The sequence below is a fragment of the Calonectris borealis genome, chromosome 3 (assembly GCF_964195595.1).
Source record: "Calonectris borealis chromosome 3, bCalBor7.hap1.2, whole genome shotgun sequence".
Lineage (NCBI taxonomy): Eukaryota > Metazoa > Chordata > Aves > Procellariiformes > Procellariidae > Calonectris > Calonectris borealis.
This window is the reverse complement of record NC_134314.1, coordinates 113972237-113995100: the sequence shown is the minus strand read 5'-3', so window position 1 is coordinate 113995100 and position 22864 is coordinate 113972237. Positions and strand designations below refer to the sequence as shown.

At 45.1% G+C, this 22864-nt stretch overlaps 1 protein-coding gene and 1 long non-coding RNA gene across 5 annotated transcripts; one reads left to right on the top strand and one right to left on the bottom strand.

Annotated features, from left to right (window-relative positions):
• Positions 1–107: 107 nt before the first annotated feature.
• Positions 108–19773, top strand: KAT14 (lysine acetyltransferase 14). Of its 4 annotated transcripts, none has more exons than XM_075147363.1 (10): positions 108–363; positions 2886–3004; positions 5127–5248; positions 7811–7992; positions 8541–8957; positions 9960–10531; positions 11079–11215; positions 11729–11904; positions 15082–15272; positions 17939–19773. In XM_075147363.1, the coding sequence occupies exons 1-10, from the start codon at positions 108–110 to the stop codon at positions 18110–18112; spliced, it is 2346 nt and encodes a 781-aa protein (XP_075003464.1). In that variant the 3' UTR covers positions 18113–19773. The 4 variants fall into 4 exon arrangements, with proteins under 4 accessions (XP_075003464.1, XP_075003463.1, XP_075003465.1 ...); XM_075147362.1 differs by having other exon boundaries at positions 8538–8957; XM_075147364.1 differs by lacking the exon at positions 17939–19773 and adding an exon at positions 17775–17913 and having other exon boundaries at positions 8538–8957.
• Positions 18379–22079, bottom strand: LOC142080994 (uncharacterized). The gene is made up of 3 exons (XR_012673192.1): positions 20308–22079; positions 20007–20258; positions 18379–19156 (listed from the first exon to the last, which is right to left on the bottom strand). It is a non-coding gene; the product is annotated as an uncharacterized LOC142080994 (long non-coding RNA).
• Positions 22080–22864: the final 785 nt, after the last annotated feature.

The window sequence follows — 22864 nt, the reverse complement described above, 5'->3', positions numbered from 1 at the left end:
CTTTGTCACTGGTACTTTGACTGTGGAGACTTGACCAGCACATCCAGCGTGGATGGACTTGTCAATGCGGGGAGGAATAGCTCCTTGTTGTGCAAACACCATCTAGGATGGCTAATAACGTTCACATGAGTGGGCTGCTGAGCCGCCATGATGATGAAGCCACCAGGACCTCCACCTCAGAGGGCCTGGAGGAGGGTGAGGTGGAAGGGGAGACCCTCCTGATTGTTGAGTCTGAGGACCAGGCTTCGGTGGATTTATCGCACGACCAGAGCGGAGACTCTCTGAACAGTGACGAAGGTGACGCGTCCTGGATGGAGGAGATGTCCTATTACTGCGAGAAGTGCCAGAAGTGGATTCCAGCAAGTAAGCCTGCCGGTTGTGTTGTGTCTTGTTTGCGTCGCTGGGGTTGACGTTTGCAAGGTGGTTACGCTGTCCTGCATACCTGTTTTACGGGGCAGCCCATGTTTAGCTGTATCCCATCCTGTGTTGGAGGAGAAAGGCTGTCTTGGCATTGCGTGGAGCCCAGCAGCCTGATGCCAGCTGTGTGCGTTAGGCACTTCGATCCATGAACTGTATGGGTGTCAGAAGCCGACATTCCCTGTAAAGAAACGGGACTGTCTTCTTTAATTAGTAAAGAACAAGGGTATGCTTCAGAAACATGCACACCCTCCCGAGTCTTGCTGCTGGTGTGTTTAGGGGACTTTGGCCAAGCGACTTGGCCTCTCTGCTCACTCAGATGAAGATAATGACCCTTGCTGTAAAGTTCTTCCTGTGGAGGAAAAGGGCTTTGGGATAGTGTTACTTTTTCTTTTTTTTTTTTTCCTGGTCTATTTGTCACATCTGTGGAGCATATGGCTAAATTTCAACCTTAATGGTTTCCCGATAATGTGAATTTAATTTAGCTTTCACAGAAGCGTGTCCAGCCTGTAGCAGCTAGCTTTGGGAGGCGTTTGGAGCAAGCTGCAGAACTTGATCCCTCTGCTACTGCTGCTTGACATAAGATATATGCTGTTAGCAACGTAACAGACTAGACTTTACTTTCTAAATTCTGAAGTGTCAGATCTATTATTAGATCCAAAAGCTAGATATTGCTAAGCACTGGTTGTTTTTTGGGGGTTTTTGGTTTTTTTTTTTTTGTTTTTTTTTAATTTGGGTTTTTGTGGGGTTTTTGTTTTGTTGTTTGGTGTTTTTTTTTTTTTTTGCCTAGAAATAGTGAACTCTTCAGGTGGCACCTGCCTTGCAGATATGTAAGAGCTGCCCTTTTTGCCATCCTAGAATTTGCCAAAAGTTACAGTGTAGAAATATCCTCTCAAGGCATGTTAGTGAGTGTTTTGATGTTAATGTAATGGAACCAGCATCGTACTATTAAGGTAGTATGCAGTTAAAGAGACATAGTAACTTGAAATGTATTAATAAAAAAAAAAAATGGAGCAGAGTTAAAGGTAGCATGAGCTATCTCATCTTAGAGCACTTGATTTAACACTCAATTTGTTTTATTTTACAAAGATGTTCCTCTGTCTCGTTGCTGTGGAACAAATCCAAAGAGCAGAAAAAGCCAATCACAGAGCAACAGTAACTAGATACAAATATGCAAAGTAAACGAGCTGGAAAAGGGTAATACTGCTCTCTTTGCTAATTGTTCAGTAATATGGATATCAGTTGTCACTTGTGAAAGTCACCGACATGCTCAGACAAATGATCACTTTTTACATTGAATTGCCATCTAGAAATTCTGTTAATCTACTAAGTGTGTGGGGGTTTCCCCGTCAGACATAGGTGCAACTTTAATAGCTAGATTCTGCAATTCACTACGGAAGCAGAGCATCCGTATACTGCAAATGCTTGATCTGGTGTCATTATACAGTAAAAGAGATGTCATACTTTTAGAGAAAGACCTTTCGTGTGTAAATTTTCAGAAATGCTGTAGTCTTAACCGTTTCCTGTCATGTGATTTTATTTTTAAATCTTTCTTATTTGTGTAAATTAATCCCTGGTGAGTTTAGAAGTCCTGATTTATATGATATTTTTTCTCTGCTGCAGAAACATAGAATTAGAGCCTGTAACTTTGGATGCGTGGGGTTTTACAGGTGGCTCTATCCCAGCAGATCGCTTTTGTTCGGACAAACTTTTATGAAGGGTTAGCTTTACACAGCAAAGCATATGCTGAAGTGCTTTGCTGATTTGGGATCTAGTGCATCAACTGCAGTAAAGAAAAAGTGTTTCCTGATAATGTTGGGCCATTCTTTTGGCTCTTAGTCTCAAGGAAAGAAGATCTTCCCCTCATAGGAGAAATAAATACCTTAAAGCTTCACACCATGTCTGCTGCAGTGCATCCTGGAGGCTGGCTGCTCTAAACAGGCTGGCTGCTCGCAACCTTACTTTAGTAACAATTTGTGGACAGGGAAAGAAAGAGCTGTAAAGACATGTAGCAGTGAGCGGAAAGATGACATGGAAGAGAAAGCTTGTATATTCTGATAGCCTTGCAGTAGCCTTTTTTTAAGAGGTCAGCTTTTTTTTAAGTACAATGGGAAAACAGTTATTTATTGAAGTATATAGATTATCCTGGGGAAGCAAGAGGAATGAGAAATGCAGCAGAAACAAGGAAATCCTTGGCTTTGTACCTGCATTCAGATGTTAAGTAGAACGCCCCTTTTTTATGCCTGTGCTTTTCAGTTGGTCACAGCTGGCTGTTGCAACTGTGAAATGAATCTGCGCCTTCCATCGCAGCGAGTTCTGACGCTTTCTGGGAACTGTCTGGGTCTCTGGACTCTGGGAAAATTGCAAAAAGTACTTTTCTGCCTGATGTTGTAGGAAATCCAAATCTCCTTTGCAGCACTTTTTCCTATAAAAGGACCAAGAAATTGATTTTTGCCTATTAATTTTAGGTCAACTGAGAGAACAGCTTAGCTACCTCAAAGGAGATAACTTTTTCAGATTTACTTGCTCTGATTGCTCAGAAGATGGGAAGGAGCAATTTGAACGGCTGAGATTAACATGGCAACAAGTAAGTAAAACGTTTGTGCCAGCAGAACCACAGGACTTTCTAAAATTGTTGTTTGTTGTGTATGTGCTACCGGGAAGAGGAGGATCAGGTATAGGTAACAAAGAAACATATGCATGAACTTCAGAAATTAATTAGCTAAGGATTGCCTACATATTAGAACTTGGGCATTTGGCAGGTAAATTGAAAGATAATCATACAAACCACATTCCTTTTTTTCTTCGTCTTTTTTTTTTTTCTTCCCCTTATGTTGCTCATGAATTCATGGCTTCAGGCAGGTTTGGAGAAGCAAAATGAATGCAGTTTGGCTGGTAGGCATGAACAGTTTTTTGTGTATATGAGCAAATGTAAAACTAGTGAGGTGGCAACATACAAACAGAAAGCATGCCAGCTCCCTGAACGCAAAGCTCCAACCTGGCTGCTTCCTCACTAGCAACAGTCCTTGCTGGAATTTGCTATTTCAGTCACTTGCACACCTGAGCAATCAAAATAATTTGCATTATACGGCAGCCACCGTATGAGTAGACTGATGCACATCATCTTGCTCTAAGCAGGGCGCTGGAGGGGCAGGCAGGCAGTGCTGGCTGCCTCTGCATAAAATGCATTTGATCAGGTGGTAGCTGTTGCTCAGCATTAAGTGTTTCCACATGCTGAGCATCGGGCAGTATGTGCGAGACATCTGTTTGCATCCTTTGGGACAGTAGTGGTGTGTTGTCTCATAATAGATCATTTAAAACATCAGTTGTAACTCCTACAGTGCTCTCTCATGGTGCACAGTGCAGGGCTGCGCAGGAGAAAAGGCGTTTGACGTTGCAGTCTGTGGGTAGCAGGCCGGCAGAGTTTCAGCAAGTTACAGGTATGGAGAGCAAAGGCTGCTAGCATTACACCCAGGTCTCTTCAGAGTGGCATGGGGAAGGGACAGACAAAATCAAAACAGGTGAGGAAGAAAGTTGGCTAGTAAAGAGACTATCTCCCTAGGCTTCCAGCAGCCAGAGCGGCTGCTGCTTCTGGGTAAGTCGAATTGAGGGAAGTGGTCAAATCAACTTATCTGAAGTAGGAAAAATGGGGACAGTGATTTCTGGATTTTTTTCAGAGTATGTGGCCTCAACAGATCCTTATCTTTAGCCAGTTGAAAGAAAATTGGTTTTGAAGTCCTAAGACACTGTCCCACCTGATTTAAAAAACACAAAATCCCAGATAAATAGTTATCGAGCTAAGAGGGGTTGCGAGGCAGAAATAGGGTACAGGGGACATTACGTCTGTTTGTATTTCCTCATTTTGGCATCTTCAGCATTGCAGAAAGCTATGGCCCACTGCAAGGAGACCCATCTCCCTAAGAAAAATACATTTCAAACTTCTCTGACAGTGAAGAATAAGTCCCTATCGGAAGTAGTATCCAACCGAGGCTGTGTGATTGTTGAAAGATGGTTCCAGTCCAGCTGATTTTAGTTGTATTCAAATGAATTGGGTAAACGTAATTAACAGTTGGTCACCTAGGATTTACTTACAAAGAGGTGTGATATTTTTCAAACCTGCCCTTTAGTTTAGGCATGTTATAGGTCAGACTGAATTTGGTTGTGAAGCACGTGAATGAGCTGTAAATGGATTGTGTTTAATGAAGATTACCTGGAGACAAACTTAATTCTTGTATACCGAAAACAATTAGTTACAGAGAGTTTATAGTCTGTTCAGTTTGAAATGTAACAGTAAGTATTTTGAAGGACCGTTGTCACTAGATGGATTAGATAGTGGGATTACTTGTGATCATTTTTTGAAAGACTTTTTTCCTACCTCCACACTACATTCAGATGCTAGTTGTGATATAATTCGTTTATACAACTGCTGCAAAAGCTTGTATCTCAGCATAAACCTGCATAACTAGGCAGCTTGTTATTCCCCTGGGATGGAGAAATCTCTGGGAGAATGTGCATCTAACAATAGAAAGACAAGAATGGGCACATGAAAGCAGAAAGATGGATTGCAGAAGTTGCCTATGAGATGTTGCAAAAACAAGATATTTATGAGGGAGCAAAGATTTGCGTGTGTGTGGTGGCTGTGGGGGGCGGTTCACCAGATGAAACAGAAAAAATTCACTTGTATCCGACACTTTCTGTTTCTGTTCCAGGTTGTCATGCTGGCGATGTACAATTTGTCTCTGGAAGGAACAGGCCGTCAGGGGTACTTCAGATGGAAAGAAGACATTTGTGCTTTTATTGAGAAACACTGGACTTTCTTATTAGGGAACAGGTAAAGATGGGATGTTTCCCTGAAGGGCTGGTTGGTGAGCCAAAGGAATTAAAACCTGTTATACAGATGGGCAAGAATCCTGGTTAATTTGGTGATGTCTTTGTTGAGCCTCACTAGTGAGAAAATTGGAGGATTTAATATTGAGAAGCTGAATGTAGGCATTGAGGGGTATTCTTGAGAAAGAATAAGCATTTCTTAGTGGGGAAAAAAAACCCCAAGAATGTCACACAAAAGCAATGTAAATGCATATATTTTGGGTTATTTCTTATCTTCCTGTAGGTAGCGTATGAACCTGCAAAGCCTTTGAGTATTTTTAAATACACGCAACAGATGGGCTAGTCCTGATGTCACTGGGCATCAAAGAAAACAAAAAAAGAGGTCCAGCAAAGTACCGTGTTACTTGGCTATAAAGCTTGCATGGACCCAGTTCCTCAAAAAAGAAAATCGTGCCTTGTCTGCTAGCTTGTTTTGGATCTTAATAAAATAGCTTTTACGTAGCAGGCATTACAAACTACTGAAATGATTTTCAGTGTGTGTAAAGAAAGAAGCTGTCAGAGTAAGAACCCTTCTTGTAAAGGGCAGCCTTCGCAGCACAAGGAGTTGTGTGCTGTATAGGCGAACGGCACGTTTTTTCTGAGCGCGCTGAAGCTGTCAAACCCAAGTCTCACTGTTAATGCATGCGCTACAGAGGCAGGAAAAGAACTGAGCAAGCCTCCGAAGTTGTAGATTTGATTGACTTCACAGCTGCTTTTCTTCCCCAGGGATTTCTCTGTTGTAAGGTCTGGCCTTTCTCCTTAACCAGATTTGCTCTTTGGCTTTGCTTTCATTGCTTGTCTGTGCCTCCTTGCTCTGTTCTCAAAAATGTTAGCATTTGTCCCCTCTGGAAAAAAAGGGGACCCTGACAGGAAGGCAGCTGATGGTCCATTGTCCCTTGCTCAGGGAGCCATCACCTCCCAGGGTTAGCTGCTGCCTTTTGAGACCTGCCCTGGGAACTGGGCACTCCTTGCTGTGATTAAATTCAGATGAAGTGATTAATGGCCTCAGACTTAGACTTCCCACTTGCCTGGACAAGCCACTGATGGAGCAGGGACAGCTGAACCATGCGTGTAGCGGTTCAAGGTGTGCCATGCTTTACTTCCTTGGCACATTAAAGCGCAGCTTATCCAGACTTACTGTAAAAGTCTGGGCTCTGATCTGGGGCACTTGAGATTAATCCCCCACATTTGAAGGTCAGTACCCCAAGGTGTGTAATTGGCAAAACTCAGACAGCCGTGAATACCTGCTTAGCCTGCCTAGCCCAAGTATTGAAGTTTTTGCCAGTGGAGGTGTGCAAAGGCAAGGAGGAATCCCGAGATCCTGTGCAAACAAGGGTTTAGACTCTACACCGTGAACCTGATTCTCTAGTAGCCAAGGGGTTACCTCAGCTATTGGCTAAAGGGGCAATTTTTAAATATTTCTTCTCACTTCTTCCCTAAACAACGTTTTAGTTAGCCCTGTGACCAGTTCTTAGAGGACCAGATGCCCAGTAGAGTACACTGCCCTGCCTTAAGAGTGAAAGGCTTAAATGCAGCTCCCTGCCTCCAAGCGGCAAAAATGTGCTTCAGAAATAGTTCAGTGAGTGTGCCTGACTGGTATGTTGGCTAGAAGGGATCCTCTTCCTCATCCTGCAGGAGAAGTTTTATGGCAGAAATCCCCAAGCAGAGGTAGGGCTCCAGTATATATCGCATGCATGTGTCTGTGGGACAAGCATACAGACTCTATTACTTTGCTGCTTCCTGCAGCTCCGTTGTCCTCGGTGATTTATTTCTTAGACCCCTGACTCTGCTTCTCTGCAGTGCCTGACAAGGCTGCAGCTATGGAAGGCAGAGTGGTCAGATCCCAACTCCCTTTGTGAATTCAGCCTTAGGGATCCCGTCCTACAGCTCTGGGTGCTTTGCTAAATGAAATCTCAAAGTAGTCAAGGCAGGCATTTAAATTAAGTTTGTCTTTCCTTCTGTGTGAAGTGACACCTTTATCACTACCTTTCCCTTGCCTCTCCCATCCTGTACACCCCGAGTCCCGTTTGCCATCTTCAGTAATGGAATATGGCTCTGCAATGTCAGATCAACACAGCTATCACTAGGATCCTGTTCCCGTTCTTGTATCGCCGAACTGTTAACGAAGCTAGCAACGTCAGCATTTGACAGCTGGGGGTTCCAGTGGCAGGGTAGACCTGTCCTCTGTAGGCTCGGCGTGTGGCGGCTCATTGACAAAAGAAAAGTTGCATTTCGCCAGGCTGCACTTGTATGGCATTTGTGGAGCATATGCACGCAGTGCTTTGTGCGTCAGAGCCCACCAGTACATTGTAGCTTGCCCTTCAGAGTGGTTCTCTGTTTGAGAATTAATTAATTAATCTTTAGCCTCTTTGAGGATGGGGGTATAGGGAGTATGTCATCCCCCTGCATCAGCGCCAGTGGCAGAAGCACTCTGCCCTTTCCATCTTGGCGGAGGGAGGAGGCTTCAGGATGAAAGCACGGCTGGCGAGTGGGGACCTAACGCTTGTTTTCCCTTCTCCCACTGTAGGAAAAAGACCTCAACATGGTGGAGCACAGTCGCTGGCTGTCTCTCTGTGGGGAGCCCCTTGTTTTTCCGTTCAGGAGCACAGGAATTTGGAGAACCGGGGTGGTGGAAACTGGTTCATAATAAACCCCCAACAATGAAACCTGAAGGAGAGAAGTTGTCTGCATCTGCACTAAAGGCAAAAGGTAACTCTTTCCCCAGTGGTGTGTAGGTTCCCAGCTGGGCCGGAGCTGACAGAGCTGGAAGACATGAGAAACGTTTACTTAAAACAGCCTGTTTGTGTGTATGGACAGTTACAGGGTATGATTTTTTTTTCTCCTTAGTTTAGCTCTGCTGTAATGCTTGATTTAAGAGAACTATGTTTCATATGCTATAGTATGAGAAGCTTGTTATGTTTTATTGCCTTTTTGCCTTGTGCTAACCAATTTAAAGGTTTTTGAGATTTGTTCAGGTTTTTTGTACCTGAAATCTACAATTTCTCTGCTCCTCTTTATCCTGGGGAAGGTTTTTTTATGTTTTGTCCCCACTAGATGCAAATTCCCTTCTGCGCAGAGGAGGAAAATTGGGGCTTTAGTGGTGCATTGGCTACATGTCCCGGAGAGAATTTCTTCTATATTTTGAAAATACATCTTCTAAGATTTGTAGTCAATGTGTTTTTCTGACTGTATAGTATGTATCCAGTGACTGCAGGAACACAGTGTCTGTTAGAATAAGCAAACTACTTCTTTAGCAGCTTCAAAGCCACCTCTGGATCCCATCATTACTGTGGAAGGACTGAGGAAGCGGGTAAGCCGCAATCCAGTTGAATCGGCCATGGAGCTGAAAGAGAAGAGATCTCGCACTCAGGAAGCCAAGGATATTCGGAGAGCCCAGAAGGAGGCAGCCGGCTTCCTGGACCGGAGTACTTCCTCCACTCCCGTTAAATTCACCAGTCGAGGCCGTCGTCCTGATATCGTCCTTGAGAAGGGAGAGGTGATTGACTTTTCCTCTTTGAGCTCTTCAGATCGCACTCCTCTGACAAGCCCTTCTCCTTCCCCATCTCTGGACTTCTCTGCTCCTGGCACTCCAGCCTCACATTCAGCTACTCCCAGCCTTCTCTCAGAAGCAGATCTCATCCCAGATGTCATGCCACCACAGGCTCTGTTTCATGGTAAGAGATGCCATGTTTTTTCTTTAATAATAAGCTATACATAGTTGTCAAGGAAAATGTTAAAAAAAAAAAAAAAAAAAAAAAAGAAAAGAAACTTCCAATGAGCTGCAGGATCTTTTCAAGGTAAGATGGAAAGTAACTGGTAAAATTCTGTTTGTCTTAGTTGTGTGTAAATCTTGATTAGTTTTCCATAGTTGTATTGCCAGCTTCTAAGGCCAGAAGGAACCACCATTATCGTCTTCTGAGGGATCCTGAATAAATAGTGGGGACAAGATTTCACCTAGCAGCTGCTGCACCACTCAGCATAAGCATTTCACTGCAACACAGGTTACGCTGTTAGATAGCAACTCTAATTTTGCCTCACATGGGAGGCAAATGGGAGAAATTTAATTCTCGTGTTAATGTTCCAGTAGTTCTACAAGTTCAAATATGCCAACTAACAAATGTTACATTTCAGTCAGGTTGCAAAGCAGCGATGCAGGCTGAATGCTTTTGGTTCCTTAAGGAGCCAGACCCCAATCTAATTGGGGAAGTCGAGAATAAAGCACTTCTTGTTGGAAGGAAGGACAGTCAAGTTCTGTAGAGGGACAAATCCTGTGCTTCTGTGACTCCTACCTGTTCCCTCAGGTTAAACAGAACTTCTCCAGGGTATGCTAGCTGAAAATATACCTCACCAGCTTGACCATTTGATCCCCAGTCTTCAGGAATTTTTAACAATTTAACACTTGTCAAAGAGCATGAGCTTGCAGCTTGGGAGTGCCATGTTTTCAGATGCCAAACTGCAAGACACCTTAGGAGCGGGATTGATTCTTTGTCCTGAAATTGGACTCCTTACAGTGTCTCCTGTCCAAAATCAGGAGGTCCAAAAGTATACAGAAAATGGAGTGTGTTGGGTAAACCCGTGTTACTTTTCCTTAGCAGAAAAGTCCTGTGACAACCCTTTTTGAAATGGCGCTTTGATGTTTACATTTTTTTCCTGGATTATTTTGATCTGTTGACCAGATGATGAAGAGATGGAAGGAGATGGAGTCATAGACCCAGGAATAGAGTATGTGCCCCCTCCCAGTGGGACAGCCGGTGCTGGCACTGTGATAGCAAGTAGAAAAAAAGTGAAGACAGCTGAGCAGATCAAGCAAGAGGTTGAGAGTGAAGAGGAAAAAACCGAAAGGATGGAAGGTGACAGTGAGGATCCTGAAGAGGCAAACGCATCGCTGCAGGTGAGGGGGCGAGACAAGAGGAAGCAACAGCTGGAGAAGGATGCTAAACCCAGAGCTCCCAAGCATACCTCTGTTAGCATCTATGAGGAAAAGCTGCTGCTGAAGAGACTGGAAGCCTGTCCCAATGCCACGAGCATGACCCCAGAGGCCCGGAGACTGAGGCGCAAGCTGATAGTCAGACAGGCCAAGAGGGAAAGAGGACTGCCGCTCTTTGACTTGGACCAAGTTGTGAACGCTGCACTGCTGTTGGTTGATGGGATTTACGGAGCCAAAGAAGGAGGTGTTTCCAGGTCCCCAGTAGGGCAAGCAACATACAGAACTACTAGCCAGGACTTCAGGATCTTGGACAGATACCAGGTGAGCGTCTCTAAATCTAAGTAAACTTTTGGCACTGGTTATTTTAGAGCTTTTGCTGCAGATAACCTCAAGGTGACACTGCTATCTGACTACCAAAGTGAAAAGGATTATGTGAAAAAGACTCATTTTGACTTGGGGCTGTGTCCCCATCAATGCTCTCACAAGCCCCTTTCTTCTTGGGACATGCTTGTACAGCACAGCTGTCCATCAGTGTCAGCACCACAAATGCCTATGTATTTGTACTCCAGCCCTGCCCAAACACTGATGGCGGAGGCTTGGAATTACCCAAATAGGCAGTTGCTCTTTCATGCTATGTAGGAGGGAGATCACTTGCAGCGCTTTTCTGATTGATGTGTGCGGCTCATAGGTTTGGGTGCTAAATCTGAGAGTGCACAGCAGAGTCCTCTGAGGTGGGACCGTCATGCTGTGGGTCTAGTCCATCCTGTCAGATGGAAAGGCCCTTATTCTCCCTCTGTTGATATGATTCCCCTGTGTTAACTCATTGACTAATCTTCCTGAAATGTTCTGCATTTTTTTGTACATATAGACAATGTTGCCTGCCATGAAGGGATATCGACAGCAGACAACGAAGTTTCTGTATCGACTGGTAGGCTCAGAAGACCTGCTGACAGACCATAGTATTGTCAGTCCTTACACATCCCGTGTCCTGAAACCGTACATCAGGTACAGATGGTCAGAGGTTGAATTTGCTCTTGGCTTGTGAACCGACAGCCCACGGAGAGGACACCTTTCTTGGGCAGTGCTCCTCACTCATCCTTGAAGTACAACCCAGTATACTATGGTAACCCTGAAAGGATAGTGTTTTGTTTAGCTGAGTAGTTAAACTGGCTCTGCATTGGGAAGGGGAATCTCCAAGAGAGGGCAGGGCAGAGAGGGAATCACCGTAGTCATTCAATGCAAGTTGCACCTGGTCTTGGGTCAGAACCGTGATTTCCTTGCTCCTGCTGTAAGGAGAGGTTGGCTTGGCGTGCTGTGGATCCGGGAAGCGTCCTGGCCTCTGACACAAGGGTGTTTTTGCTGAGCTGGGTGCTGTTTTCCCACATGAATGGAAGACTCTGTTCTTTTGTTCCAAGTTGAGCATGTCAGAAAATATTTCATGGGCAGTACCCATTCAGCTGCAGTGGCAGTTATTGTTGCTCACTCGCCTTTTGTGTTTGCTTTTCATGTTACTGGCAGGCGCGATTATGAGACAAAGCCCCCAAAACTCAGGCTGCTGGCAGAAATCCGGGCGTATCCACACAGGAATGATCTCAACTGGAAGGCTGAGCCAGAAGCACCCGTTGATTACTGCTACGTTCGCCCTAATCACATCCCCACTATAAACTCCATGTGCCATGAATTCTTCTGGCCTGGTAAGACTCCTTCAGCACTTGGTTTTCTAAGAAGGAAGTGGTTTTGTTCAGAAAAAAGTATTCTTGGGCCAAAGTTTTCTTCAGTTGGTGTCTGGCTCGGTTCTTAGAAAACCATTATCTGATGTCATAGGAATGCAGTTGAGATGGAGACATGGGTCTTTGTCTTTTGAGATCATTTAGAACTGGGCAATTAGGCCCTAATTAGCACAGCACTTAAAGAAATAGGTTGTTTTGGGTAACGCCATTGATGCCAATAGGAGTAGTCAGTTACTAAAATTAAGCATCCAGTGAAATGTTTTGCAGAATCAGGGGCTGAAGTAAACAGTTCTATACCAGAGATCTACTGCTCATTAGCTTCAAGAGAAAGTTTCTTCCTAGCAGCCATAAGTTGGATATACTGGAGTGAAATTTGGGAATTGCACTTACAACTGCAAGCTTCACTGTGATATCCTTTATTTCTTCAAGCCTCAGTATTTGCAAGGTATGGGAAAGCTTGGGTATTGATTTTTATGTGTCATTTCTTGAACTGTAGGCTCTTTGGGGACAATGGCTGCCCTTTATGGGAGCAGTTATGAGGCTGTAGTCTTTAGTTCTTCTGAAATAATAATAGTGATGTTCATCTACTGCATGGATCAGCTTCTGATCAGCAAACAACGCGGCAGACTAATTTAGAAAAGCCCAGTACAAACAGTACACACCTTTATTCCAAGTAACTGTTTGCTTTACGTTTTGATTTGCAGATAGTGATTCAAAAGGGTTTGTAGTTCAGCAGCGCTCATATGCTGCAATCAGGATCGGAGCTCTTTGTGCTACTCCTTGTCCAAATTGTACAATTCGGGGGGAGATCATGTGACATACCTTCCCTTTCACAAGCTGTTTTGGAGCTCATGAGAGACACTTGCAATCCCAACAGAGGCTGAATCCCTCTGTCATAGTCTCTCCTCTTCTGATAATGCATTTGAAGTTCTGGCCAAGTTGGGTCGCACCTTCATTAAGTTCATCAGGACTCACCCTGTTCTATTTAACGTAAGGAGCGTGGGTGTGTTCCACCCGACTATGAACTGTTCATCATTAAATCAGAAAACTGACACTCCCATCAGTCTCCAAACAGGAATCAAAATCTCTTCCGTGGTGTAAATTTTCTGAGGCTCGATCACATGATTTATTGCACCTTGGTTCTATTTTAGCAGGAGAGGTAAGCGAGGAGGTGATACTTCAGGAGATAAAGCACATGTCTTTGTAGACGCAAAGGGTTTAGCTTCACAACGGGCTGGTACAACTGAGGAGGGGGTGGGATATGCAGCTGAGAGGGCATCATTAAGCTAGCACTGTTGTTCAGAGAAATAGCTGTAATTCCGCCTAAGTTTAGGCATCTGAAGTATGTGTGCTTGGGGGATGCTATCCTCAGTAAATGACATCTTAGGTGTGCTCAGTTGCCTTCTAATAGTGATATTCTCATTGACTGAATTCTTAAGTTTTAGGCACTTCACCGGGTGGGGTGAGCCCAGGCCTTAGTTCTTCCACCTCTCCAAATCCTTCCTGTCAAGAGCTCTTCTTGTTTCTCACAAGGCAGAAACAAGTTTGCAGGTAGTTACCGCAAATGATGTGAAGCAAGATTCCCCCTTGTTGTCTCTCACGGTATCTTGTGCCTTCATGTCCTAACGGGAAACATCTCCCGAGCAGACAAGTGGTAAACCATACTGAGCTAAGCATCTTCCTACAGAAATAACTGCATGCTGAGGGGACGGCACCATTTCATCGACACCAGTGTGCCCAGGGCAATGTAGCGTTCCTGTACAGACATGCTGTAAGGCACTTCACAGTCAATTGCAGCCTTGAGATAATTAACATGGCTCCCTATTGCCAATCGATTCCTCCCACGTCTTACTCCACCCAGCTGACTCTCGAGCAAGAAAATAATTCACCCGCTTATTTGTGCTTGGTGCCTTATGAAGTCTTGCATCTCATCAAGAGTGATAAACATTACTGGAAAACATACTCTGCTATTTTGTTATCCCACGATCCAAATATATCTGCGATTGCCAGTTTGAGGCTGAAACTAACATTTATGGCACAGCTCCGCTATGTCTTGCACCTCATTTAGGGCCTGTTCACACAAATTACCAAGCAGTCTTCTGTGCCTTGAACTGCACTGCTTGGCCCTAACATGCTGTGTGGATGCTCTTAGGCTGCAGCAGCAATGTGATTAGGCAAGGTAACAAACTCCACTCAGAAGTCACCAGCCTCAGGTATTTCTGTCCAGCCTCTGACTCACAGAAGCACCACTGCCTGAGAGGCTGCTTCACACCCCAGATTAGGGAATTTGCATGCTAAAAGCAAATGTTTTGATAGCGTTGAAAGCTGTGGTCAGGTTCACAGTGCAGCTCCACAAACAGCTGAGTATGCACAAAAGGAAGGAGCAGGAGCTCAAGGCCAGGTGGAGAAAAGAGATAGGAACCTTAGGCAGGTAACGCTACCAAAGCTGAAGCCCAGTTTCATGTCTGCTGCGTCTGGAGAGAGTTTGCAGGAAGAACGGGATGGTTCACCCAGTGTATCAGGCTGATACACTCTAAACTGCCCCCCTTTGCTTGTCTGCAGGCAGGTCCTTGGCGTTTGCCGACTGGAATAGGAATGGTGTACACCAAATTGGTGCTGGCCCATCCCAGGTGAAATGAAGAAGCAAACCCTTATCCATTAATGTTACCGCAGCCCTTACGAGCCCCGGGCAAGGGGCACAAACTTACTAGGACCCAATCCAGCAAACACTTGCACATGCAAGTATCTTTATCCACATGCATATTTAGAACCGGGTCCTTAGCAGAGTCTGCTGATATGGCTCAGAATACAAACCAAGGAAAGGTTAGTTGGGTGCTGAGATCATGTGATTTTTTTTTTTTTTTAAACCATCCTGTTTTAAAGAACATGCTTTTTGAGTTTTAGTTTCATCCTCGAGTCATTTGGGAGGAAATCAGCTTTGTTAATTTCTCCATGCACTAATAAGCAGGCTGTGTTTTGACTGTGTGTTTTGTTGAAGCATCTCTCGATATCAGAGCTTTGAAATAAAGGAAAGGATCAAGTGTTTCTAAAAGACCTTAAAACCCTGAATTTCCGTGCAAGTGTGACACACTTCTTTTGGTTTGCAATGCTTTCAACTGCTGTTTCTCTCTTTCTCTGTAGGAATTGATTTGTCAGAATGCCTGCAGTATCCGGACTTCAGCGTTGTCGTCCTTTACAAGAAAGTTATTATTGCCTTTGGCTTTATGGTACCAGACGTGAAATACAATGAAGCTTACATCTCTTTTCTGTTAGTTCACCCTGAGTGGAGAAGAGCTGGGATTGCAACCTTCATGATTTACCATCTTATCCAGGTAATGAAAAAAATCCCATGTCTCTGCTAAAGAACTAGCTCTCCCTTCTTCCTTGTGTGCACACATGCAAATATTAGAAAGTAAGTAGTGTTGTGTTCCTCCTTTCTGTCTCTTTCCACTTGCCCTTTCTTTGCTTACATATCTGCACAGATTGTCAGCAGCCCATGTGAACATTTATTGGGGGAAATCACTTCAAAAGCAGAAACTAAAATGTATTTAGAAGAATAACCATACTGGACAGGTCCTCAGAATTAGCGAGGTGCTGTAGACTTTGACTGTCTTGGGATTAACTTTGTGTTCTTCAGTGGTCAATAGTTCACATAACAGTAATACCATAGATTTGGGGTTTAAAGGAGAAAATGAGATAATAGTGGGGAGGTTCAGTTAGAATCTATTGCACCTTTCTTGGCTACACCTGGAGGTTTATTCCGTGACCAGGGCCGTTGCATTAAATCACTTACTGATCTTAATCATTCTCTTTCACTTTTAATACTATGGTTCAAATCCAGCTGAGTTGAAGATAAAGAATAAGTGTTTGCAACCTCATTCAAATTTGTTCAAACTAGCTTGTACTGGGCTTTGTTCCACAGGGACACTTGGGAAAATTAATCTGAGCTAACTAAACGGGTGGTATTAAAGTAGTTAAACTTCATTAAATCTCTGAATGAATACTGTTATTCAGGTGGCCTTAATTCCATTCACTTTCTTGAATTAAATTGCAGGAAAGCCAGCTTAATTTTGAGTAAGGATGCAGACAGATGTCCTTTTCAGAGCCCAACTGTGCCTCTTCAGGGCCCACAGTTACCACTCCCTGAACTCTCTTGGCAGAGCTGCCGACGTGAAACGTTTCTTAACATGTTTTAGTCAAGATGAGCTGCACTAGCAAAAACTCGCCATTGAAACTCTTTTTCCTCATACTCATTTGGCTGAAGAGAGGTAGGGAGTGCTGGCAGAGCCTTGGGAACTGTGATCTGTACCTTGGAAAAGCAGTTTCCACTGAGGGTAGCTCTTCTGGGCCACCCGAGGGTAACTCTTCTACCTACACAGCTCTCTGCAGAGTCCACCTCTCTTTGCTCTGCGTGTTGACACAGGCCACTAACCAATCTACTTTAAATTCACCCCTTACATTTCCCAAGCGTCTCTGTGTAAAGTGTTTAAGTAAATTGCCCTCAACTGTAGTCTGTTGATGTGAGATGTCAACACCTAGTGAGAACAGGCGCGAGCGATGCGCCAAGGTTTGCAGGGATCCAGCAGCTGGACTCATGTCTCTCCAGCAGAGTTGGGATGTGTTGGCAAGTCAGCTGTAGAAAATCATCACAGCTTTTTGTAGGATGTATCACAGCCAATTAACCTAATTCTGCTTGCAGGTAGACTAGCATAAAATTATCACGTTGAGGAGAGCCAGGCAGGTTTGAGGCTGATTAGGCTTGCTAGCAATGAGAGATCACCAGTGTATTGTCGGCTCATGTTAGTTTTATTTTTCCATTGCCGAGTATCTGTCAGTGGTAGAAGGCATTTAGCCACGGAAGAGAAGAAATGGTGGTTGTGACCTTCTGTTCTTCAGTCGCCAGATTGTGTGTGCTGCTTCACAGCCTGCTGGGGCTGACACCAGCGTCTGCTCTCTGTAGCTAGAGCCACTTTCATACACTGTTTGGATTAAGGGTAATTTTCTGTCTCTTGGATCAGCGTGCTGAGTTTGGGGATGGATTTTTGGGAACAGCATAATCTAACAGAAAATGTGTTGATGCAAATGACGCCTTGATGATGGGTTTGTTTTCAGAAGTTACCCTCTAATGCATCCGGCCCAGAGGACCAAACAGCATCTTCTTAATATCACATTCCAACTTCCTTTTCCCAAAAATGAATCCAGATTATTTTACTTTTTTTTTTTCCTTCTTAAATCCCTGTGAGAGCTTTCCCTTTGAATAATCTACCATGGAAATTTTCGTAAAGGGTGTTACTGTTCCCACTTAGTTACATTCATTATAAATAGAATGCTATTAAAACACTAGATGAAAGCAGGAAAAAATTATTACATCGGCATCTTTATCAGAGAGCTGCTGGTTAGAATAATCTGGGATCTTTAAGGTAACTTCAGCCATGCCGTTTGCTGTCTGAACTAAATTCCCTGCCTTCTCAGGAGGCGAGTGCTGTGCCCTGAAGGATGGGAGAGGAGCTGGGTGGGATAGACAGGAATTCCAGCGTGACAGCCCAGAGGTGCGCTGGGGCTGCTTGCGTGGTCCCAGAGAGCTCAGCTCTGTTTGCTGACGGGGAGGAGTGTGGTGCCTGATACTCTGGCATGTTTTGTCTTTTCTTCAGGCCATTGTTAATAACTATTTGAGATCAGCGTTGTACACCGAGATTATTTTTAATTAACAATTACTTAGCAATTGACAATGGAAAGCTGACAAATTATAATCCAAAACCTGCTTTCATTGTCAGAGTCCACGTTCCCCAGAAACAGAGGCTCAGAGGAACAGCAGTGTTCCCTTTGCCTTTCAGCTGTTGCTATGTGTGGTAACTTCTGTGTCGAGGCCTGCGATTTTCTCACATTTCCTCAGTAACTTGAATACCTGAACTGATGAATCTCTTCACCTCCGCATTCCCCCAGAGGCTGTCTCATTCTTTTGCTGTGATACTTTTTTTTTCCCCCCCTCCCTTGGCAGACCTGCATGGGCAAAGACGTAACCCTTCACGTCTCTGCAAGCAACCCTGCTATGCTGCTCTACCAAAAGTTTGGATTTAAGACTGAAGAATACATTTTGGATTTTTACGACAAATATTATCCCTTGGACAGCAAGGAGTGCAAGCACGCGTTCTTTCTCAGGCTGCGGCGCTGACCCGTCGGAGCTGTCTGGGAGTCTGCAAAAAGCCCAATCTGTCAAGCAAAGAACTACCACGGCTTTCAGCGGAGGACATTGGCTGCCACGTGAGAGCTGGAACGCACTGATGCCTTTATCCCTAGGACTTCCAATGTCAACAGTGCTATGTTGTATGCTGAAACTGCAATCCAAGAGGATTGATTCCTACGCTCCAAGGGGAGAGGCCTGGAAATGCCAACTGGGACATGCTGAAACCACTGGAAAACTGAAATTCTTTATGGGGAGTTTTCTTGCCACTGTTACTTTGGAGAGACTCATTGACGAACAAACAAACAAAAAAAAACACCAAACAAAAAAATACTTGTCGCTTCAGAGGGGTCCCATGGATTTCAAATTTTGAAACCTATCCAAAAGAAGTCGCAGGTTTTTTGTTTCTGTTTTTGTTTGTGGGAAATAAACACGAACCATGTCTTGAATCCATGAAGGGAAATAAGATCTTGGTGCATCTAGCTGGACGCTAATATTAGGAAAGCTCTACACATGCCAGAACAGCAATACTGAAACCAAGTTTTAGGAATAATGAAGAGCATGTGAACTCATGTGATCCCGAATGCAAGGCTCAGAGGAGATGTCTTTCTTCCGCTCCTTCCCTACTGCCCTCCTTTCCCCTTGTTGACCCTGTGCTCAATGTGAAGTTCTTGTAGTGCGCAGTGTTTTGTGTTCAGGAACAAGATGTCAAGTGGGTTTGTAGCTAGGCGAGGTAGGACACAACAGCTGCCAAATCAGCTCTTTGAAATCTTACAACCTATCTGCCAGTTGTTGATGCTGCAGATCAGCCCTTTGGGCACACCTCAAACCACAGAGCCAGCCTCGCAGGCTCCAGCATCCACCTCCTCCTGCTACAGACGCTCTGGCTAGAAGAAACCCAGAACAAAAGTCAGTGGTGGTGTTTGAAATGCAGGCTCTGGTTTGTAGAAGCAATCTGTTTGCAGCTTGGAGGGAGGAGAGGGTAGAGGTGGGCCAGTTCCAGTTTTTGGAAGCATCTAGGCTGTGATTTCATGGCTGTAAATATAAGTAAAGAGGAGAGCAGAGAATAAGTAGAAATAACCAAGAATTAAAAAAATACAAACCCCAAACAGTTTCACTGATAGTGGGGTCTAGTCCTTTTACACCGTTTAGCAGCTTCTCTCTCTCCCTGACTTTTATCGCAGATGAACAGTAAGCTGACGGTTTGCTCTGCTTCCTGACTGAAGGTCAGTCCGTGCATTTTAAATACGAATCGCATCCTTGTGCTGTTCCTTTCGCATCAAGCCCCGCGGAGAGCTACACAACAAATGTGACTTCTTTGTTCTTAATCCACTGTGTATACTTGTTGGGTACCTGGCTATAGTAGTAGTTGCCTTAATGGAGTCTTCATTTTGGTAACAGCAGAGAGACGGACACAAAGTATGTTTTTGTGTAGCCAATGTACATCGTCACCAAAACAAAAACAGTGCTAGTGGGAGGGAAAAAGAACCCATCCAAGCATTGTGTGCCCTAACATCCATGCACATTTCTGCCTGCTTTATGACTATGTGAAAATTTTTGATGTTACTGATGTTATGAGTTAGCTGTACTTGGAAAGAAACAAATATTTGTCTTTATGAATGGAATTAAAGCCCTTCCCTTGGAAAAGCCTACCTGTAGTCATACTGTTTGTTAAGCTGTCTCTCCATCATCTTATTTCATTGAAATCTAGCAACCTCAAGTATGGCTGACAGAGGATGCAAAGCGTGTGTGGGCAGCGGAGCAAGGCAAGAAACTCCTTATTTCTCTGTGGGGCATCCACACAGAAGCCGCACACATGCAGGCCCTAGCAGGCTGTTTCCTTGCTAGCCAGAATTAGGAGATAAGATAGTCTGAAGAAGATTACCAGTTCGGTATCATGTTCTCAAAGGTGACCATGAAGATTTTGAGGAGCTTCTTGTTCTGTGCTTACGCCTCTGTAGCTTTGTCCCTCAGAGGGAGGGTGACAAGTGAAGAAGGTGTTAGAACAGTCCTGGGATTCCTGCTGTGCTGCAGACCCCTTGTTTTATCCAGGTGGTTCATTTACCCCCCCAATCCTCAAAGGCAATGAAGTGACTTTGAACCTTTGCACCTCAGCCATTTTGGATCTGTCTATCACCTGGAAAAGTAAAAATACCAACATCAGCCATTTTGGATCTGTCTATCACCTGGAAAAGTAGAAATACCAACATTTGCCTTCTTTAGGGAGATTGGTAAAAATGAGCTCATTAAAGGTTACAGGGGATGGAGATCAATATTGCTGTTCTGCAGGCTGCAGAAACACAAAATCGCTTTGCAACTTCGCAGATCTACCAGCATTTATGTGGACATGGCTTGTTACTTGCTAATTTGCTCATATGTCTTGGAAAATCAGCCAGTTAATTGCTATACCTATTATATCACACACTCCCGGGACTGTAGGTTTAAGTTTTGATCTCTTGGTGTTATCTCATGTGGAGGACACTCCACACCCTGTTCCTTAGTGCTGCCTGTGAAAATCTGGCATGGCTTTGAACTGTTTTTCCATGAGATCCTTCCCTGTTCACCTAATGGCTTTGGTGAGAACGGGGTGCAGGCGTGGCTGGCTTGAGGATCACTTTGTTGATGGTCTCGGCAAAGATGAATAGCCATGACTCAAGAAGACCTTCCTGACTTGCAAAGGGATCCCAGCAAACCGGATCTGAAGGACACTGGTGAAGCCTGCTGTATCTGTGCTTTATTTCCTCTTGGCAACTCAAGCTGTCTGTAAGAGACAGTTTCTTTTACTTTGCTGGCTATATGGGTGAGCACAGAGCACGGAGGCACTGTTCGGTGAGCAAGAATTCATCCCCCACTTTCAGCCAGAGTCTTGTGAGGACAGGAGGTTGAGGCCAGCCTCATAACAGGCACTATGTGAAATCAGGTGTGCAATCTGATAGGGGCTGGCAGCCCTGGGGAAACGCACCAGGGTTGCCAGGGAGCTCTACCTGCCCTCACTAGGTCAGCACCAGAATTAGGCAGCCTTTGAAGTAGCTATAAAATAGCTGCTGCAGCTCCATCTCTCTTTTGTGGCTGCACAGGGACCACTTCCAGCCTCCTCTCGAGAGAACGTTTCCTCCCCAAAATGTTGAATGGCTTGTAGCAGCATAAGGCCGCTGCTTGAATGGTCACGCACAGCTGGCTTTCTCTGGCATGCTCCTCCAAGGCATGCAGTGAAACAAACTCTGTGCTTTTAGCCCCTCTGCTTGCCTCTTTGTGCCTCAGAGACCAGTGTGATGAAGTTACGTTAGCTGTGATTAGAAAGCCAGCATCCACACGATTACTCCACGCTTCCCTGAGCTGTGCAGTGACTGTAGCAGTGATTGTGGTTGCCAAACACAGCCCAGTTTAACAGAACAAAGTTTTCCTGGAGAATAAAGGCAGAACCTCACCCTTTTCTAACAGAGCAGCAAAGCCCGAACCTTTTCACGTGCTTGTCTGAGCTTTGATACTTCACAACCAGGAAGCTGCCCACTGTGGTCAGCTTATCATGCCCGTTGATCTACAGTGGCTGAGCTGGGTAAATACTGGGATCATTCTGCGTAGTAGTCAGTAATTTTGTAGAAGTAATACTTTGAAAAAGTACTACAAAGTATTTTGTAGAAGTAAAACTTTGAAAAAGAAGTCTCTTTCCTGAGAGTCCTGATGTTGCACACATACGTGCTAAATGCTTCTTTCCAGGTTCGGATTCAGTCTGAGGGAAGAAGCAAAAGTCTGCGTGGTCCATTCGTTGCCACCTATGGTGTGAGGATGTGCTTCTTTGCAGACCCACCTGCTTGTGATGATAAGCTCTTGGCGAGTGGTTGAGCTAAGCTGTCTTTATCCCTTGTCTCTGACTACTTTGCTTACATCGGCTTGCTCCTGGTCCACGGAGTTGCTTCCCTCTAGCCCTTGCATTTTTTCTGGAGGAGACTCTCTCTGAGCAAACACTGCCTGCCGCATCAGACGGTGCAGGAAACAGCCCCTGCCGCTGTGGTGGATGAGTAGTTGGTTCTTCTCCGCAAAACCAGCTGCCTCCTGCCCCTGTGGCAGCGAGCCAGATTGCCAGGTCCCGCTTCCTTCTCCAGGCAGGCTGCGTTAGTCAGGAAGAGACGGTGAGTTCAGCCGCTCCTGCTGCCTGCGGGAGGGGAAGGGCAACTGCCTGTGGCAAGAACAGGCGGCCATTGCCACAGAGCAGTGGGAGCATCTCTGTGCAGGTCCTGCCTCGACAGGACCCTTCCCGCTGTGCTTCTCTACCAGCTCTGTCAACACGGAAACCCATGGCACCTTCTTATGGGTGTAATTTAAAAAAAAAAGTCAAACTGGCAAACTTGTCCTCCTTCCCCTTGGATTTGTGCTCGAGGCTTTAAAGAAAGCATCTTTTTTCCTGCTGGCTCACACCATACCATAAGCTCCTCAGGAATTACAAGGCTGCTTCTTGCCTGCCCTCACTGGCACTGCTGGAAGGGCTGCGCCCCGGCTGATGCCGCTTTGTGTGGGGCGGTGGGGCTCGCCCCCGCTTCACAGGGAGGGAAGGGGAGCCCAGGGATGCGGAGAGCACGGCTCACACGTCAGAGCCGGGTCTAGTGGAGGCGTAAGGCCCAGAGGGAGGTTTGGGCTGGCGTGGTTCATCTCAGAGGGTGCGAGGACGCGCGGCTCAGGGCTGTGTGAGCCGCTGCTGGGTTGGGGACGGCTGAGCTGCGCCGGCCCCATGGCTCCGGTGGTGGG

What these genes read in the sequence shown, in the direction of transcription:
- KAT14 (XM_075147362.1), top strand. Translation starts at nt 108, where the DNA reads ATGGCTAATAACGTTCACATGAGTGGGCTGCTGAGCCGCCATGATGAT. An exon ending in GTCCTGAAACCGTACATCAG is followed by an intron (nt 11,216 to 11,728) that starts GTACAGATGGTC and finishes TGTTACTGGCAG; the next exon opens with GCGCGATTATGAGACAAAGC. An exon ending in CCATGAATTCTTCTGGCCTG is followed by an intron (nt 11,905 to 15,081) that starts GTAAGACTCCTT and finishes CTTTCTCTGTAG; the next exon opens with GAATTGATTTGTCAGAATGC.